This window comes from Pogona vitticeps, chromosome 2, assembly GCF_051106095.1.
Source record: "Pogona vitticeps strain Pit_001003342236 chromosome 2, PviZW2.1, whole genome shotgun sequence".
Taxonomy (NCBI): Eukaryota; Metazoa; Chordata; class Lepidosauria; order Squamata; family Agamidae; genus Pogona; species Pogona vitticeps.
In genome coordinates, this window is record NC_135784.1 from 237,067,190 (window position 1) to 237,080,828 (window position 13,639).

The 13,639-nt window shown below is 43.5% G+C and overlaps 1 protein-coding gene across 2 annotated transcripts in view; it reads right to left on the reverse strand.

Moving 5' to 3' along the window:
- LOC110076000 (guanine nucleotide-binding protein subunit alpha-14) overlaps positions 1-13,639 on the reverse strand; it is a 93,503-nt gene that overhangs the window by 14,731 nt on the left and 65,133 nt on the right. For both annotated transcript variants that reach the window (XM_072992235.2, XM_020787776.3), the window contains exons 3-4: positions 9,688-9,842; positions 6,431-6,559 (exon numbers count right to left, since the gene is read on the reverse strand). In XM_072992235.2, coding sequence (XP_072848336.2) covers positions 6,431-6,559; positions 9,688-9,842 — 284 coding nt within the window. The remainder of the gene's footprint in view (positions 1-6,430; positions 6,560-9,687; positions 9,843-13,639) is intronic.

The following is a 13,639-nucleotide window of genomic DNA, read 5'->3' on the forward strand; positions in this document are numbered from 1 at the left end:
CAAATACTATGAATAACTACTACAAGGCAGAACAGGCAGTGACAGAATTGACAATCAGGCATTCCAAATGTTCTTTCTTTTTCTTCTTTCCTCCCGTCTACCTTAACCAAGCAGGGCCTCCCCAAATGCTTCTCTAAAAAGTTCTGTTCTTAGCAGCTTCTTAACAGACTCAAGAGCTTGGTGTATTGGCTGCAAGAAGGCATTCCAAAGGGAGGCAACCACTGCCAAGAAAGCCCTCTTCTTTCTCGAAGTCTTATGGCCTTCTCTTTGTGTCAACACCCACAGGCGTGAGGCTCGAGAGGACAGAGTAAGATGGGCAGCAGAGCTTAGAAGAAGACATTCTGACATGTAGTGAGGTCCCAACTCATTTAGGGCTCTCTATGTTAGTATCCCCCTTCATGGATTGCTGCCTTGTCGTGGCGAAGGAGCTTGAGTAACTCAGAGAAGCTATGGGCTACGCCGTACAGGGACACCCAAGACTGACAGGACATAGTGGAGAGTTCCGACTAAACGTGATCCACCTGGAGTAGGAAATGGCAATGCCACTCCAGTAGCTTTGCCAAGAAAGCTCCATGATCAGAAACAAAAGGCTAAAAGATATGACGCTGAAAAATGGGCCCCTCAGGTCGGAAGGCGTCCAACATCGTACTGAGGAAGAGCGGAGGACAAGGACAACTAGCTCCAGAGTTAATGAAGTGGTTGGGCCAAAGCCGAAAGGATGCGCGGCTGTGGACATGCCCGGAAGTGAAAGGAAAATCCAATGCTGCAAAGAAAAATACTGCATAGGAACCTGGAATGTAAGATCTATGAACCTCGGGAAGCTGGAGGTGGTCAAACAGAAGATGGCAAGAATAAACATCGACATCCTGGGCATCAGTGAACTAAAATGGACAGGAATGGGCGAATTCAGCTCAGATGATTATCATATCTACTATTGTGGGCAAGAATCCCATAGAAGGAATGGAGTAGCCCTCATAGTCAATAAAAGAGTGGGAAAAGCTGTAATGGGATACAATCTCAAAAATGATAGAATGATGTCAACACGAATCCAAGGCAGATCTTTCAACATCACAATAATCCAAGTTTATGCACCAACCACAATTGCTGAGGAGACTGAAATTGAACAATTTTATGAAGATTTATAACACCTTCTAGAACTGACACCAAAGAAAGATGTTCTTCTCATTCTAGGGGACTGGAATGCTAAAGTAGGGAGCCAAGAGATGAAAGGAACAACAGGGAAGTTTGGCCTTGGAGTTCAGAATGAAGCAGGGCAAAGGCTAATAGAGTTTTGTCAAGAGAACAAGCTGGTCATCACAAACACTCTTTTCCAACAACACAAGAGGAGACTCTATACATGGAAATCATCAGATGGGCAATATTGAAATCAGATTGATTATATTCTCTGCAGCCAAAGATGGAGAAGCTCTATATAGTCAGCAAAAACAAGACCTGGAGCTGACTGATCATCAGCTTCTCACAGCAAAATTCAAGCTTAAACTGAAGAGAGTAGGAAAAACCACTGAGCTACTCAGGTATAATCTAAACCAAATCCCTTATGAATACACAGTGGAAGTAAAGAACAGATTTAAGGAACTAGATTTGGTGGACAGAGTGCCTGAAGAACTTTGGATAGAGGCTTGTAACATTGTACAGGAGGCAGCAACAAAAACCATCCCAAAGAAAAGACAATGCAAGAAAGCAAAGTGGCTGTCCAACGAAGCCTTAGAAATAGCAGAGAGGAGAAGGGAAACAAAATGCAGGGGAGATAGGGAAAGTTACAGAAAATTGAATGCAGACTTCCAAAGAACAGCAAGGAGAGACAAGAGGGCCTTCTTAAATCAACAATGCAAAGAAATAGAGGAAAATAACAGAAAAGGGAAAACCAGAGATCTTTTCAGGAAAATTGGAGATATTAGAGGAACATTTTGTGCAAAGATGGACATGATAAATGACAAAAACGGGAGGAACCTAAAAGAAGCAGAAGACATCAAGAAGAGGTGGCAAGAATACACAGAGGAATTATATCAGAAAGATTTGGATATCCCGGACAACCCAGACAATGTAGTTGTTGACCTTGAGCCGGACATCCTGGAGAGTGAAGTCAAGTGGGCCTTAGAAAGCTTGGCTAACAACAAGGCCAGCGGAGGTGATGGCATACCATATGAACTATTTAAAATCTTAAAAGATGACACTGTTAAGGTGCTACATTCAATATGCCAGCAAGTTTGGAAAACTCAACAGTGGCCTGAGGACTGGAAAAGATCAGTTTACATCCCAATCCCTAAGAAGGGCAGTGCCAAAGAATGCTCCAACTACCGTACAATTGCACTCATTTCACACGCTAGAAAGGTTATGCTCAAAATCCTCCAAGGTAGGCTTCAGCAGTATGTGGACCGAGAACTCCCAGAAGTACAAGCTGGATTTCGAAGGGGCAGAGGAACCAGAGACCAAATTGCTAACATGCACTGGATTATAGAGAAAGCCAGAGAGTTCCAAAAAAAAATCTACCTCTGACTGTGTGGACCACAGCAAACTATGGCAAGTCCTTAAAGAAATGGGAGTGCCTCACCACCTTATCTATCTCCTGAGAAACCTATACGTGGGACAGGAAGCAACAGTTAGAACTGGATATGGAACAACGGATTGGTTCAAAATTGGGAAAGGAGTACGACAAGGCTGTACAGTGGTGCCTCACATAACGATGTTAATTGGTTCCAAACAAAATATCGTTATGTGAAAACATCGTTATGTGAAGCACCATTTCCCATAGGAATGCATTGGAAACTGGTTAATCCGTTCCAATAGGAATGGATTATCCGGTTTTCTCCCTCCCCCCGTGGCTTGGATCTGACCCACGGCGGCTAACTCAGCCATGGCTTGACTCCCTAGAGTCCGGCCATGGCTGGGGTAGCCGCCGTGGCTCGGATCCAAGCCGCGGGGGGAGGGTGGTGGGATTGGAATGCCTTTCAGGCATCCCGGGCTTGGATCCCACCCGCCGCCGGTTAGGGTAACCGGCGGCGGGTGGGATCCAAACCCGGGATGCCTGAAAGGCATCCCAATCCCACCACCCTCTCAGCCTGCCCCCACAGCTTGGATCCAAGCCGTGGGGGGTCGCTGGGAGCGGACACCCCCCACCCTGCAGCCGCCGCTTGAAGCCTCCCCGCGCTGCTTTCCCCAGCCATTCTCGGACGTCCAGGCGTCCGAGAACGGCTCGGGTAGGCGGCCCGGGCAGGCTTCAAGCGGCGGCTGCAGGGTGGGGGGGTGTCCGGAAGGTTTCAAGGCTTTCACCTGGAAACCTTCCGGATACCCCCCCTCTGTCCCCGCTGCTGGTAGCCTGCCCGGGCCGCCTACCCGAGCCGTTCTCGGACTTCCAGGCGTCCGAGAACGGCTCGGGTAGGCGGCCCGGGCAGGCTTCAAGCGGCGGCTGCAGGGTGGGGGGGTGTCCGGAAGGTTTCCAGGCTTTCACCTGGAAACCTTCCGGATACCCCCCCCTCTGTCCCCACTGCTGGTAGCCTGCCCGGGCCGCCTACCCGAGCCGTTCTCGGACTTCCAGGCGTCCGAGAACGGCTCGGGTAGGCGGCCCGGGCAGGCTTCAAGCGGCGGCTGCAGGGTGGGGGGGTGTCCGGAAGGTTTCCAGGCTTTCACCTGGAAACCTTCCGGATACCCCCCCTCTGTCCCCGCTGCTGGTAGCCTGCCCGGGCCGCCTACCCGAGCCGTTCTCGGACTTCCAGGCGTCCGAGAACGGCTCGGGTAGGCGGCCCGGGCAGGCTTCAAGCGGCGGCTGCAGGGTGGGGGGGTGTCCGGAAGGTTTCCAGGCTTTCACCTGGAAACCTTCCGGATACCCCCCCCCCTCTGTCCCCACTGCTGGTAGCCTGCCCGGGCCGCCTACCCGAGCCGTTCTCGGACTTCCAGGCGTCCGAGAACGGCTCGGGTAGGCGGCCCGGGCAGGCTACCAGCTGGGGCTGGCTGACGCTTCGGAGGGGCCGCGGGGAGAGGCCTCCCCGCGGCCGCTCCGAAACGCCCGCCCGGAGAATGCCTGCTGGCTGGCCGGCGCTTCGGAGGGGCCGCGGGGAGACCTCTCCCGCGGCCGCTCCGAAGCGCCCGCCCGGAGAATGCCTGCAGGCTGGCCGGCGCTTCAGAGGGGCCGCGGGGAGACCTCTCCCGCGGCCGCTCCGAAGGGCCGGCCAGCCAGCCGGCATTCTCGGGGCGGGCGCTTCGGAGCGGCCGCGGGAGAGGTCTCCCCGCGGCCGCTCCGAAGCGCCCGCCCCGAGAATGCCTGCAGGCTGGCCGGCGCTTCGGAGCAGCCGCGGGGAGACCTCTCCCGCGGCTGCTCCGAAGCGCCGGCCAGCCGGCGGGCATTCTCGGGGCAGGCGCTTCGGAGCGGCCGCGGGAGAGGTCTCCCCGCGGCCGCTCCGAAGCGCCCACCGGGGGCCTATGGGGGAAACATCGCTATGCGAGTTTCCTCCATAGACAGCCTCGCTATACGAGGCAGTAATTTCCCCCCAGAAACCCCCTCGCTATGCGAATTCATCGTTAAACGAGGCATTCGCTAAGCGAGGCACCACTGTATATTGTCTCCCTGCTTATTTAACTTATATGCAGAATACATCATGTGAAAGGCAGGACTGGATGAATCCCAAGCCGGAATTAAGATTGCCGGAAGAAATATCAACAACCTCCGATATGCAGATAATACCACTCTGATGGCAGAAAGTGAAGAGGAATTAAGGAACCTTGTAATGAGGGTGAAAGAGGAGAGTGCAAAAAACGGTCTGAAGCTCAACATCAAAAAAACTAAGATGATGGCTACTGGTCCCATCACCTCCTGGCAAATAGAAGGGGAAGATATGGAGGCAGTGGCAGATTTTACTTTCTTGGGCTCCATGATCACTGCAGATGGAGACAGCAGCCATGAAATTAAAAGACGCCTGCTTCTTGGGAGGAAAGCGATGACAAACCTAGACAGCATCTTAAAAAGCAGAGACATCACCTTGCCAACAAAAGTCCGCATAGTCAAAGCTATGGTTTTTCCTGTATTGACGTATGGAAGTGAGAGCTGGACCATAAAAAAAGCTGACCGCCGAAGAATTGATGCCTTTGAATTGTGGTGCTGAAGGAGGCTCTTGAGAGTCCCCTGGACTGCAAGGAGAACAAACCTATTCATTCTAAAGGAAATCAACCCTGAGTGCTCACTGGAAGGACAGATCCTGAAGCTGAGGCTCCAGTACTTTGGCCATCTCATGAGAAGAGAAGAATCCTTGGAAAAGACCTTGATGTTAGGAAAGTGTGAAGGCAAGAGGAGAAGGGGACAACAGAGGATGAGATGGTTGGACAGTGTCATCGAAGCAACCAATATGCATTTGACACAACTCTGTGAGGCAGTGGAAGATAGGCGGGCCTGCCGTGCTGTGGTCCATGGGGTCATGAAGAGTCGGACACGACTGAACGACTAAACAACAACAACGATGTTAGTATCAGAACCCTGAACCTGGCGTGGAAGTGGACTGACCAGTGTAGGCAGATCAGGGCCGGGGGGGGGGGGGGCGATACGAGCAAATTTCCTCAGCCCAGCAATCAATTTAGCCGCTGCATTCTGGACCTCCTGAAGCTTCCACAGCACAGCAGCTCCCATATACTGTCATGTTTACCTTTCATTTACATGCCATGTGACACCTGTGCAAAATAAACATTCTTCTCCCTTGCAATGCTTTTTTCATAATTTACATGATGATGGCTGCTACTGAATTTACTACTGGATGTTTGAGCCCCTTCATGAATAAAGGAAAGTTCAAACAGTAATAGTCCAGGAACTGCAGAGCTGAAAGGCACCCTATAGATCATCTGGTCTAGCCCCTGTTAAGGAGGCACATGCCCACTGTGTTTCCATATTCCTGTTCCATTGATTTTTTTAAGTACGTTTTGAACAATAACAATTTCCTATGCATTCCTGCAAGTTGTGGTGTTTATGCAAATTAAAGACACCATCAATGGAAATGCGACTGCAGTTTTATGTACCAATTCTGAGTCATGCCAGCTAATAGATGCATCCAAGGAAAGGAAAGAACTGCTATACCTCAGAGGCTTATAACAGGAAGGGTGTGCCAGAAACGACTAATGCCACATACAATAAAAGGGTGGTATCTAAAAGCATTTTGCAGAATCCAAATGGGTGAGAAGCAGGCACAGAATAACATGGCAGAATGGACTGAGCAGGGCTGCTGAAAACCCATCTGTATACCTTCCTCACTGTCTGTACAAATAGAGAGTGTGACGTTGCCCTGTGCTGGACAGACTGCATAAGGTGCCAATACCTGCAACCAAAAAGGGGCACTGAAGAATGAAGGAGCCATGCACCGGATACTGCTATATCCAGTGATCCACTACCAATTTACCTACTGCAAGCTACTTTACACACAGCCAAACTTACCTAAAAATGATATCTTGTAGTTCAAAGGGATATTCAATTATTCCAGTGGTTGGTACTCTCACTCTGAGAATATCTTGTTCAGTTGGCACAAATGATGGCGCAGCAATGCGGTCTAAACACGATAGGTAACTGCAAAACCAAATACCACTAAATGATTAAATGCATGAATATACTGTACATATATACCGATTATTATGTAACTGCATGTCTGAAAAATTAGCAAAAATATATTGGGTAAAAAAAGCCTCTATCATATTTATATCCTGATCCCATGTACTGTATATTCTTCTTTATCTATTTGTATCAATAGCACCATGATTTAATTAACAGAATGCAATATAAGGTTAGACAGTGATTTGCAAATAGAAAGATATAAAATATAGACTTGCTTAGAAAACATGACTGGAAGAATCAATCAATCAATCAATCAATCAATCAATCAATCAATCAATCAATCAATCAATCATATAGTATTTGCCCAATATCGGGCAACACCAAGGGCACTTGGAGCAGTTAGCATCAAACTTTCCATAGTATATGTTGAGGGGCACAGAGTACACTGACATAGGTGTGACGTTGCCTATTCTTCTCCATGCTCTCAAAGAACTGCATCAGTGTGAAAACTCCATTTTCTTAGGTTCGTTCTGGTTCTGCTGAATTCTCTGTAGCCTATTAAGTGACTCCCATTGTGACCAAGAGCTTAAACTTTCCAGGCAGGACATATTTGATTTAAATCACATTTGACTTAAACCATGGTTCACATTTTAAAAACTAGATCTCAATTTAAAAATCAATTTTTATGATTTAAATTGCGATTTAAGTCAACTTTTAAAAAATCTTTGATTTTTATCTACCCTGCTTCCAGGGATTCTGGAAGTCTCACTTCAAGAGAAAGGTAGTTCTTAATTTCCACATTATAATAACCTGGCATTCTCTCTTGTTTCTTCAAGATTCACATATGTGCTAGAAAAAAAATTCCTGGCATTTAGTCTGAATGCCCTTCCGGGGTGTGCCAGTAACCCAAGACTGGATATCTGTTTCATTTAGATGCTTTGGACCTTTATTTATTAGCTGCTTCCTCTCTCTAGAGGACACAGGGTACAAGGCCTGCTAGATAACTGATTTTACCAATAGAGGTTGGCTTCAGGCACCCAGTAAAGATGATACAGCCTTCATTCACTACTACATCTACTCCTTTTGCCTTGGGTGAACTATATTATTCTAGTGTATTCACCTGTGCAGTACCAAGGCTGTAGTTCTTAGTGTTTGTGGTTGTGTGCCCCAATTAGTTCAGATAGCTTTTGATGAATACTGTTCCAAGAAGGAGTGAATAAATACTGACTGGAATCCTACTGGTGTTCATGCAAGGTATACGTAATTTGTGTGGCTACCTGATGAGATAGCAAGGCACATCTTGAAATTAGGCACGTGACCAGACTAGAGATGGGCATGAACAGCCAGTTCAGCAGTTTGTGTCAGTTTGACCAATGGCTGAAGAGATATTCTTTGGTTTGCTCCCCCCTCGGGAGCAGTGCCTCGGCTATCCTGCACCGCCTCCTCCAGGTGCTGCTTCCAGAAGAGGTAGGAAGCCAAATTGATGGTTTGTGCCCATCTCTAGATCAGACAGGTGCTCCCAAATTTTGCTCATTAGCTAGCCACAATAAGCTATGCTGACCTCATGCAAACATCAACAGGATCTTGGACACTTACATATTTTGTTTACAACTTATCCAAAATTTCAAAACATTTAAACAATTAGTAAAATTTATTACACTTTCTCCATTATGACTAGTGACTGAAACAGAATTTTCCTGTCAATATGAAAGTTTATGCAGAATTATTTAAAGAAAAAAAGTGATTAGATTAAAAGACTGGTTGTATAAAATGGGATCGAAAGATCAAATGAAACAAATCCTTCAGAATAAGAATATTTCATAGTTGAATTATATGCTGTTAGAAAGATGGACTAATGAATGGGTAAAGAAATATAATAAAGGTAGAGAATATACAAAGTATGAACAATTTCTATTATCATATGAAGATATTCAAATGACTGATTCAGTAAAGGGTGCAGTGAGTAAAATGTATAGATCCCTGCTTGACTTAGAAGAAGAAGAGAGTGAGAAAGGAGTGAAGTTAGTGTGGGAACAAGACTTAGGAAAAAGAATAAATGATGAAGAATGGAGGAAGATGTGGAAAATTAGGGTTTTAAGATTTATGTCAGAATAAGAGAAAAAAATTCAAATTGGGTTTAAGATGGTATTTAACACCAACAAAAATGAATAAAATTAACGCTAGTTATCTGAATGTCTGTTGGAAATGTGAGAAGGAAATTGGTACGTACTTTCATATGGTGGGAATGTGAAAAAGTACAACGATTTTGGAAACTAGAATTTAATCCTGAGATTGCTGTTATCAATATTTGAGAATGTGGAATATGATAAGATGACTAAAGAATTAATTACCAATTTATTAACAGCAGCTAGATTAATAATAGCTAGGCATTGGCAATCAAAATCTGAATTTTGAATGGAAGAATGGTATAATGAAATATGGAACATAGCTATAAATGATAAGTTAACGTGTAATTTAAAGGTTAAGAAAGGAGAGATGAAAAAGAATATTTTTTATGATATATGGGGCAGATTTTTGGAATATGTGTTAACAAGAGGAAAAGGGAAAGCTCCAAATCAAGAATCAATGCAGTTCTGGAGAAGAGGACAATAAAAAGAGAAGAATATAGATGGAGGAAAAAGAGGATTATTGCAAGAGGTCCCATCTATGGTGGTGGGGAACACAGATAATTTGTATTTTGGTTTATGTATTTTATCTTTATATTTATGTTATAGTTAAAATAAATAATAATAATAAATTATTAAACTTAGTTAAACAGACTTCAGACATCTTATGCTTAACCAATCAAGAGTTAAACCCAGTTAATAGCCCCTGATAGAATAGAACTCTCATGAGAAGAGAAGACTCCCTGGAAAAGACCCTGATGTTGGGAAAGTGTGAAGGAAAGAGAAGGGGACGACAGAGGATGGTGTCATTGAAGCTACCAACATGAATTTGACCCAAATCCGGGAGGCAGTGGAAGACAGGTGGGCCTGGCGGGCTCTGGTCCATGGGGTCACGAAGAGTCAGACACATCTTAACGACTAAACAACAGCAACAACAGGAATACAACATTAAATCAACTTACACAGATGCTGAAAATAACACTGGTAATAACATGAAGTCTGGGATATCATACTTACTATTTAGCAGAGTCTGACAACTCATATTCTCTCCGCCTCTTGTAGCATTCTTGGATTCCTGAGTCTTCCCACAATCTTTTAATTGCTTCCACGTGTTTTCCTTCCAAGGCTGTTAATCTGTCTATATCCACTTTTTCAATCATCTGACCATCCTCCTGGAACCAAGTAGAGGGGGATAGTTGTAGATTTAGAACTAGGTTACTCTTACAAATATGAAACTGCAAAACCAGAGTGCATCAGGCAGGCAACAAACAGTAACCAAAAATTCCAAATACTTGCACATTCCCCCTTTAACATTCTCTGATATAAGAATAAGAGAATAAGGATTAAGATACCACTCAGAAGAGAACTAACATTACCACCCCCATCACTCCCTGCACTCTATATAGTCTTATCAATGGAAAGCAGAAACTCTTTCCTTTCTCCTACAGTGCTCAGAAAAAATCACAGTTTTCACTTCTTTAAAAGCTACTTTGAATTAGTCTGCATACAAATTAACTGTTCGACAAGCAAGTCTACTGTGGTGGTACACTCATGTTTGACCAGATACACAGCCTTGGGGGGCAGAGGAAAAGAAAGCCACTTGCTCTTGACCACTGAAACCCCCAATTAAGTTGCATTACAACCATAAGTTAATAAGGGATAACTTTACTCCATTTGCAGTGACTAACTTTACTAAACTCATGTTTATTCTTACAAGGGTGTGGCCCCATGAAATGGAGGATGAACAATGTCACACAGCTCGACAGTGCCTGATGGCCGGCTGTAAGTATCAAGACAAAGAATAAGTATGTAGGCTGTAGGTATCAAGACAAAGAATAAGGCCAGCAACGTATCGCCTTCAAAGTTATTTTAAAAGTAATTAAAAGTATTTTAGTTACATTTTGGAAGTAGAAAACTAGATTTACTGTTTCAATTGTAATTGCTATCCACTGCAACTGTACAATCAAATGGTGAAGAGGAATGGGAACTGCAGGCTAGTCACATCTGGCAGACCACAGCTTGCCCATCCATGGCTTCAGAGGCAGCGCAGTTGCAAAACTGATGCTTTGATAGTAGTCCCCAGAAAAGCACACAAACACACTGCAATTACAATGAGTGTGGATACATGTGCAGTGTGGTGTTGTTACATGCTGTCAAGTTACCTCCAATTTAAGGCAACCCTATGAACAAGTGATTTCCAAAACTCCCTGTCCTTAACAAAAGTGACGACTGAACTGAAGTCTGCAAATCTTCAACAATTTCAGTTTCTTCATTGCCAATGTTAAAGTTGTGTAGTATTTCCACAATCATGGTTTATGTCCTAATGTTCAACTGCAGTACTGTTTTTGCATTTTCTTCTTTCATCTTCATCAGAAGTTGTTTCAACACATCACTGCTTTCTGCCACTAATATTGTGTCATCTGCATTTTTGAGAAGTACTGATATTTCTTCCACCAATTTTCAGTCCTCTTTCATCTGGAGCTAATCCACTGTCAGACACCTTTGTCTATAGGAAACCACTTTGTTTCTTCTTGTTCACTATACAAGTTACAAAGCATTGTAGTCAAGTGTTGAGGCACACACCAACAATTCACAGCTTCTCATGATCCACGGAGCGAAAGGTTTTGCGATGACAAACCTAGACAGCATCTTAAAAAGCAGAGACATCACCTTGCTGACAAAGGTCCACATAGTCAAAGCTATGTTTTTTCCAGTAGCGATGTATGGAAGTGACAGCTGGACCATAAAGAAAGCAGACCGCTGAAGAATTGATGCCTTTGAATTGTGGTGCTGGAGGAGGATCTTGAGAGTCCCCTGGACTGCAAGGAGAACAAACCTATCAATTCTGAAGGAAATCAACCCTGAGTGCTCACTGGAAGGACAGATCCTAAAGCTGAGGCTCCAGTACTTTGGCCATCTCATGAGAAGACTCCCTGGAAAAGACCTTGCTGTTGGGAAAGTGTGAAGGCAAGAGGAGAAGGGGACGACAGAGGATGAGATAGATGGACAGTGTCATCAAAGCTACCAACATGAATTTGACCCAACCCCGGGAGGTAGTGGAAGACAGGAGGGCCTGGCTTGCTCTGGTCCATGAGGTCACGAAGAGTTGGATATGACTTAATGACTAAACAACAAAAAATAAAGCACAGAAATATTTTGCAATTCCTTGATACACTCCAGTAGCCAGCATATACCTGTGACATGATCTCAAGTGCCTCTTTTTCAGAATCCAGTTTGAATGTCAGTCATTTCTCACTTTTAAATAGGATAAAAGTTTTTGTTGCAACACCCTGATCATCACTTTGCTTGCATAGGAAATTAGTACAATGGTTCTACAGTTACTGCACTCCATGGTGTCTCCTTTCTTGGCAACTGGAATCTTTCCAGTCTATGGGGCACTATTTTGTTTTGCATATTTGTTGGCATACTCTTGTTAGGATTTTGACATTCAGGCTGTACAGCCTGAAATAATTCTATCAGTGTTCCTTCCACTGGTGATTTATTTCTTCCAATTATTCCAAAGCAGGTTTCATTTTTTAAAAATTACAGGTTCCTCATTATGGAAGTCCTCTTCAAAGGAATATACCACTCTTTTATCTCTTTTGAATAGTTCTTCAGTATATTGTTTCCATCTTCTCTTTATTTTATTCTACTCATATGTTTCCTGTTGCCTTTTAAGAATTCCTAATCTAGCATTAAATTTGATTTCTTCTGGATGATCTCTCTTATTTTTTTCTCCTTTGTTGTCCTGTTCTATTTCTTTGTACTAGTCATTTCTATTTCTTTGTATTAGTCATTATAATATTTCACTTTGTCTCTAAGCGATAATCACTCAAAAGTTGCATTCAGAGTTCTGACCCCACTTTTGCTTCTTAACAATTTTAAGCTCTTCTTCCATCATCCATCTAGGCTTTTCTTTTTACCACAGGAATTGTCTTTTTGCATTCTTCCCTAATATCTCTGGTTTCAATCCACAGTTCTTCTGGTTAATGATCAGATGAGTTTAGTAATGTAAATCCATTTTTATGTACACTTTTAAATCATTAGAAATTTTATTTAAATTATATTTACATACAATGAGTCTTTTTATGTTGTATTTCAGCTTTACTGTAATTTTTGACAAAAACAATTCACATTCAGTACCAGAGTCTGCTTCTGTTCTTATTTTGGCTGAGAGGATACATATTCTCCATCTCCTGCTTCCTATTACATAATCTGTTTGATTTTTGTATTGGCCATCTGTTGATACCCATGAGTACAGCTGTCCATTTGGTTGCCCAAAACATGTATATGCAATAAAAAGAGTGTTGGTTTCAGATTTCTACAAGTCATTCTTCTGTTTTATTTCCTTGTCTTAGGCCAAATTTTACAACAACATTTGTTTTCCCCTTGTTTCCTGCTTTTATTTTCCTATCAGCAATCTGTTTATTATTATTTGCAAAAACCAAGTATTGGCTTCACAGAGTTCCATGAGTCATTCTCTTGCTTTGTTTCTGATTCCTTGTTCTATCAAATAAAATAAATAAAATGTCAATCAATAATGAATTATTAACAGCTTATCTCCAACATACAAAGGATAACTTACAAGAAAGCTAAGTGGCCACACAGATACAGAGAGTCTAGGAATCATTAGTGGCATTTCTGTTTCTCTGAATAGTCTCTTAAACTACAAAATCCATCTACTACTCAAGTTAAAAAGCAGCTTATGAAATGAAATAACAGCAAAGAGAGAATATCCAGAATTAGTTTTTCTGAACTGTCATTCGAATGACTTAGAATCCTAAAAATATATTTGGACTGGGAATTGTGGGTGAGGAAAGCAAGATTTCAAAACTGGCCCACACTTTCCCATTACTATGTGGAGGGGTGGGGTTTTTTTAACTGCTGGCCAGATATATATTTACTCTTGTGTTCTTTTCTGTTGCTTAGTTTTAGGTTCTCTTCCTGTGGGAAGTGGCACTCATTTGTA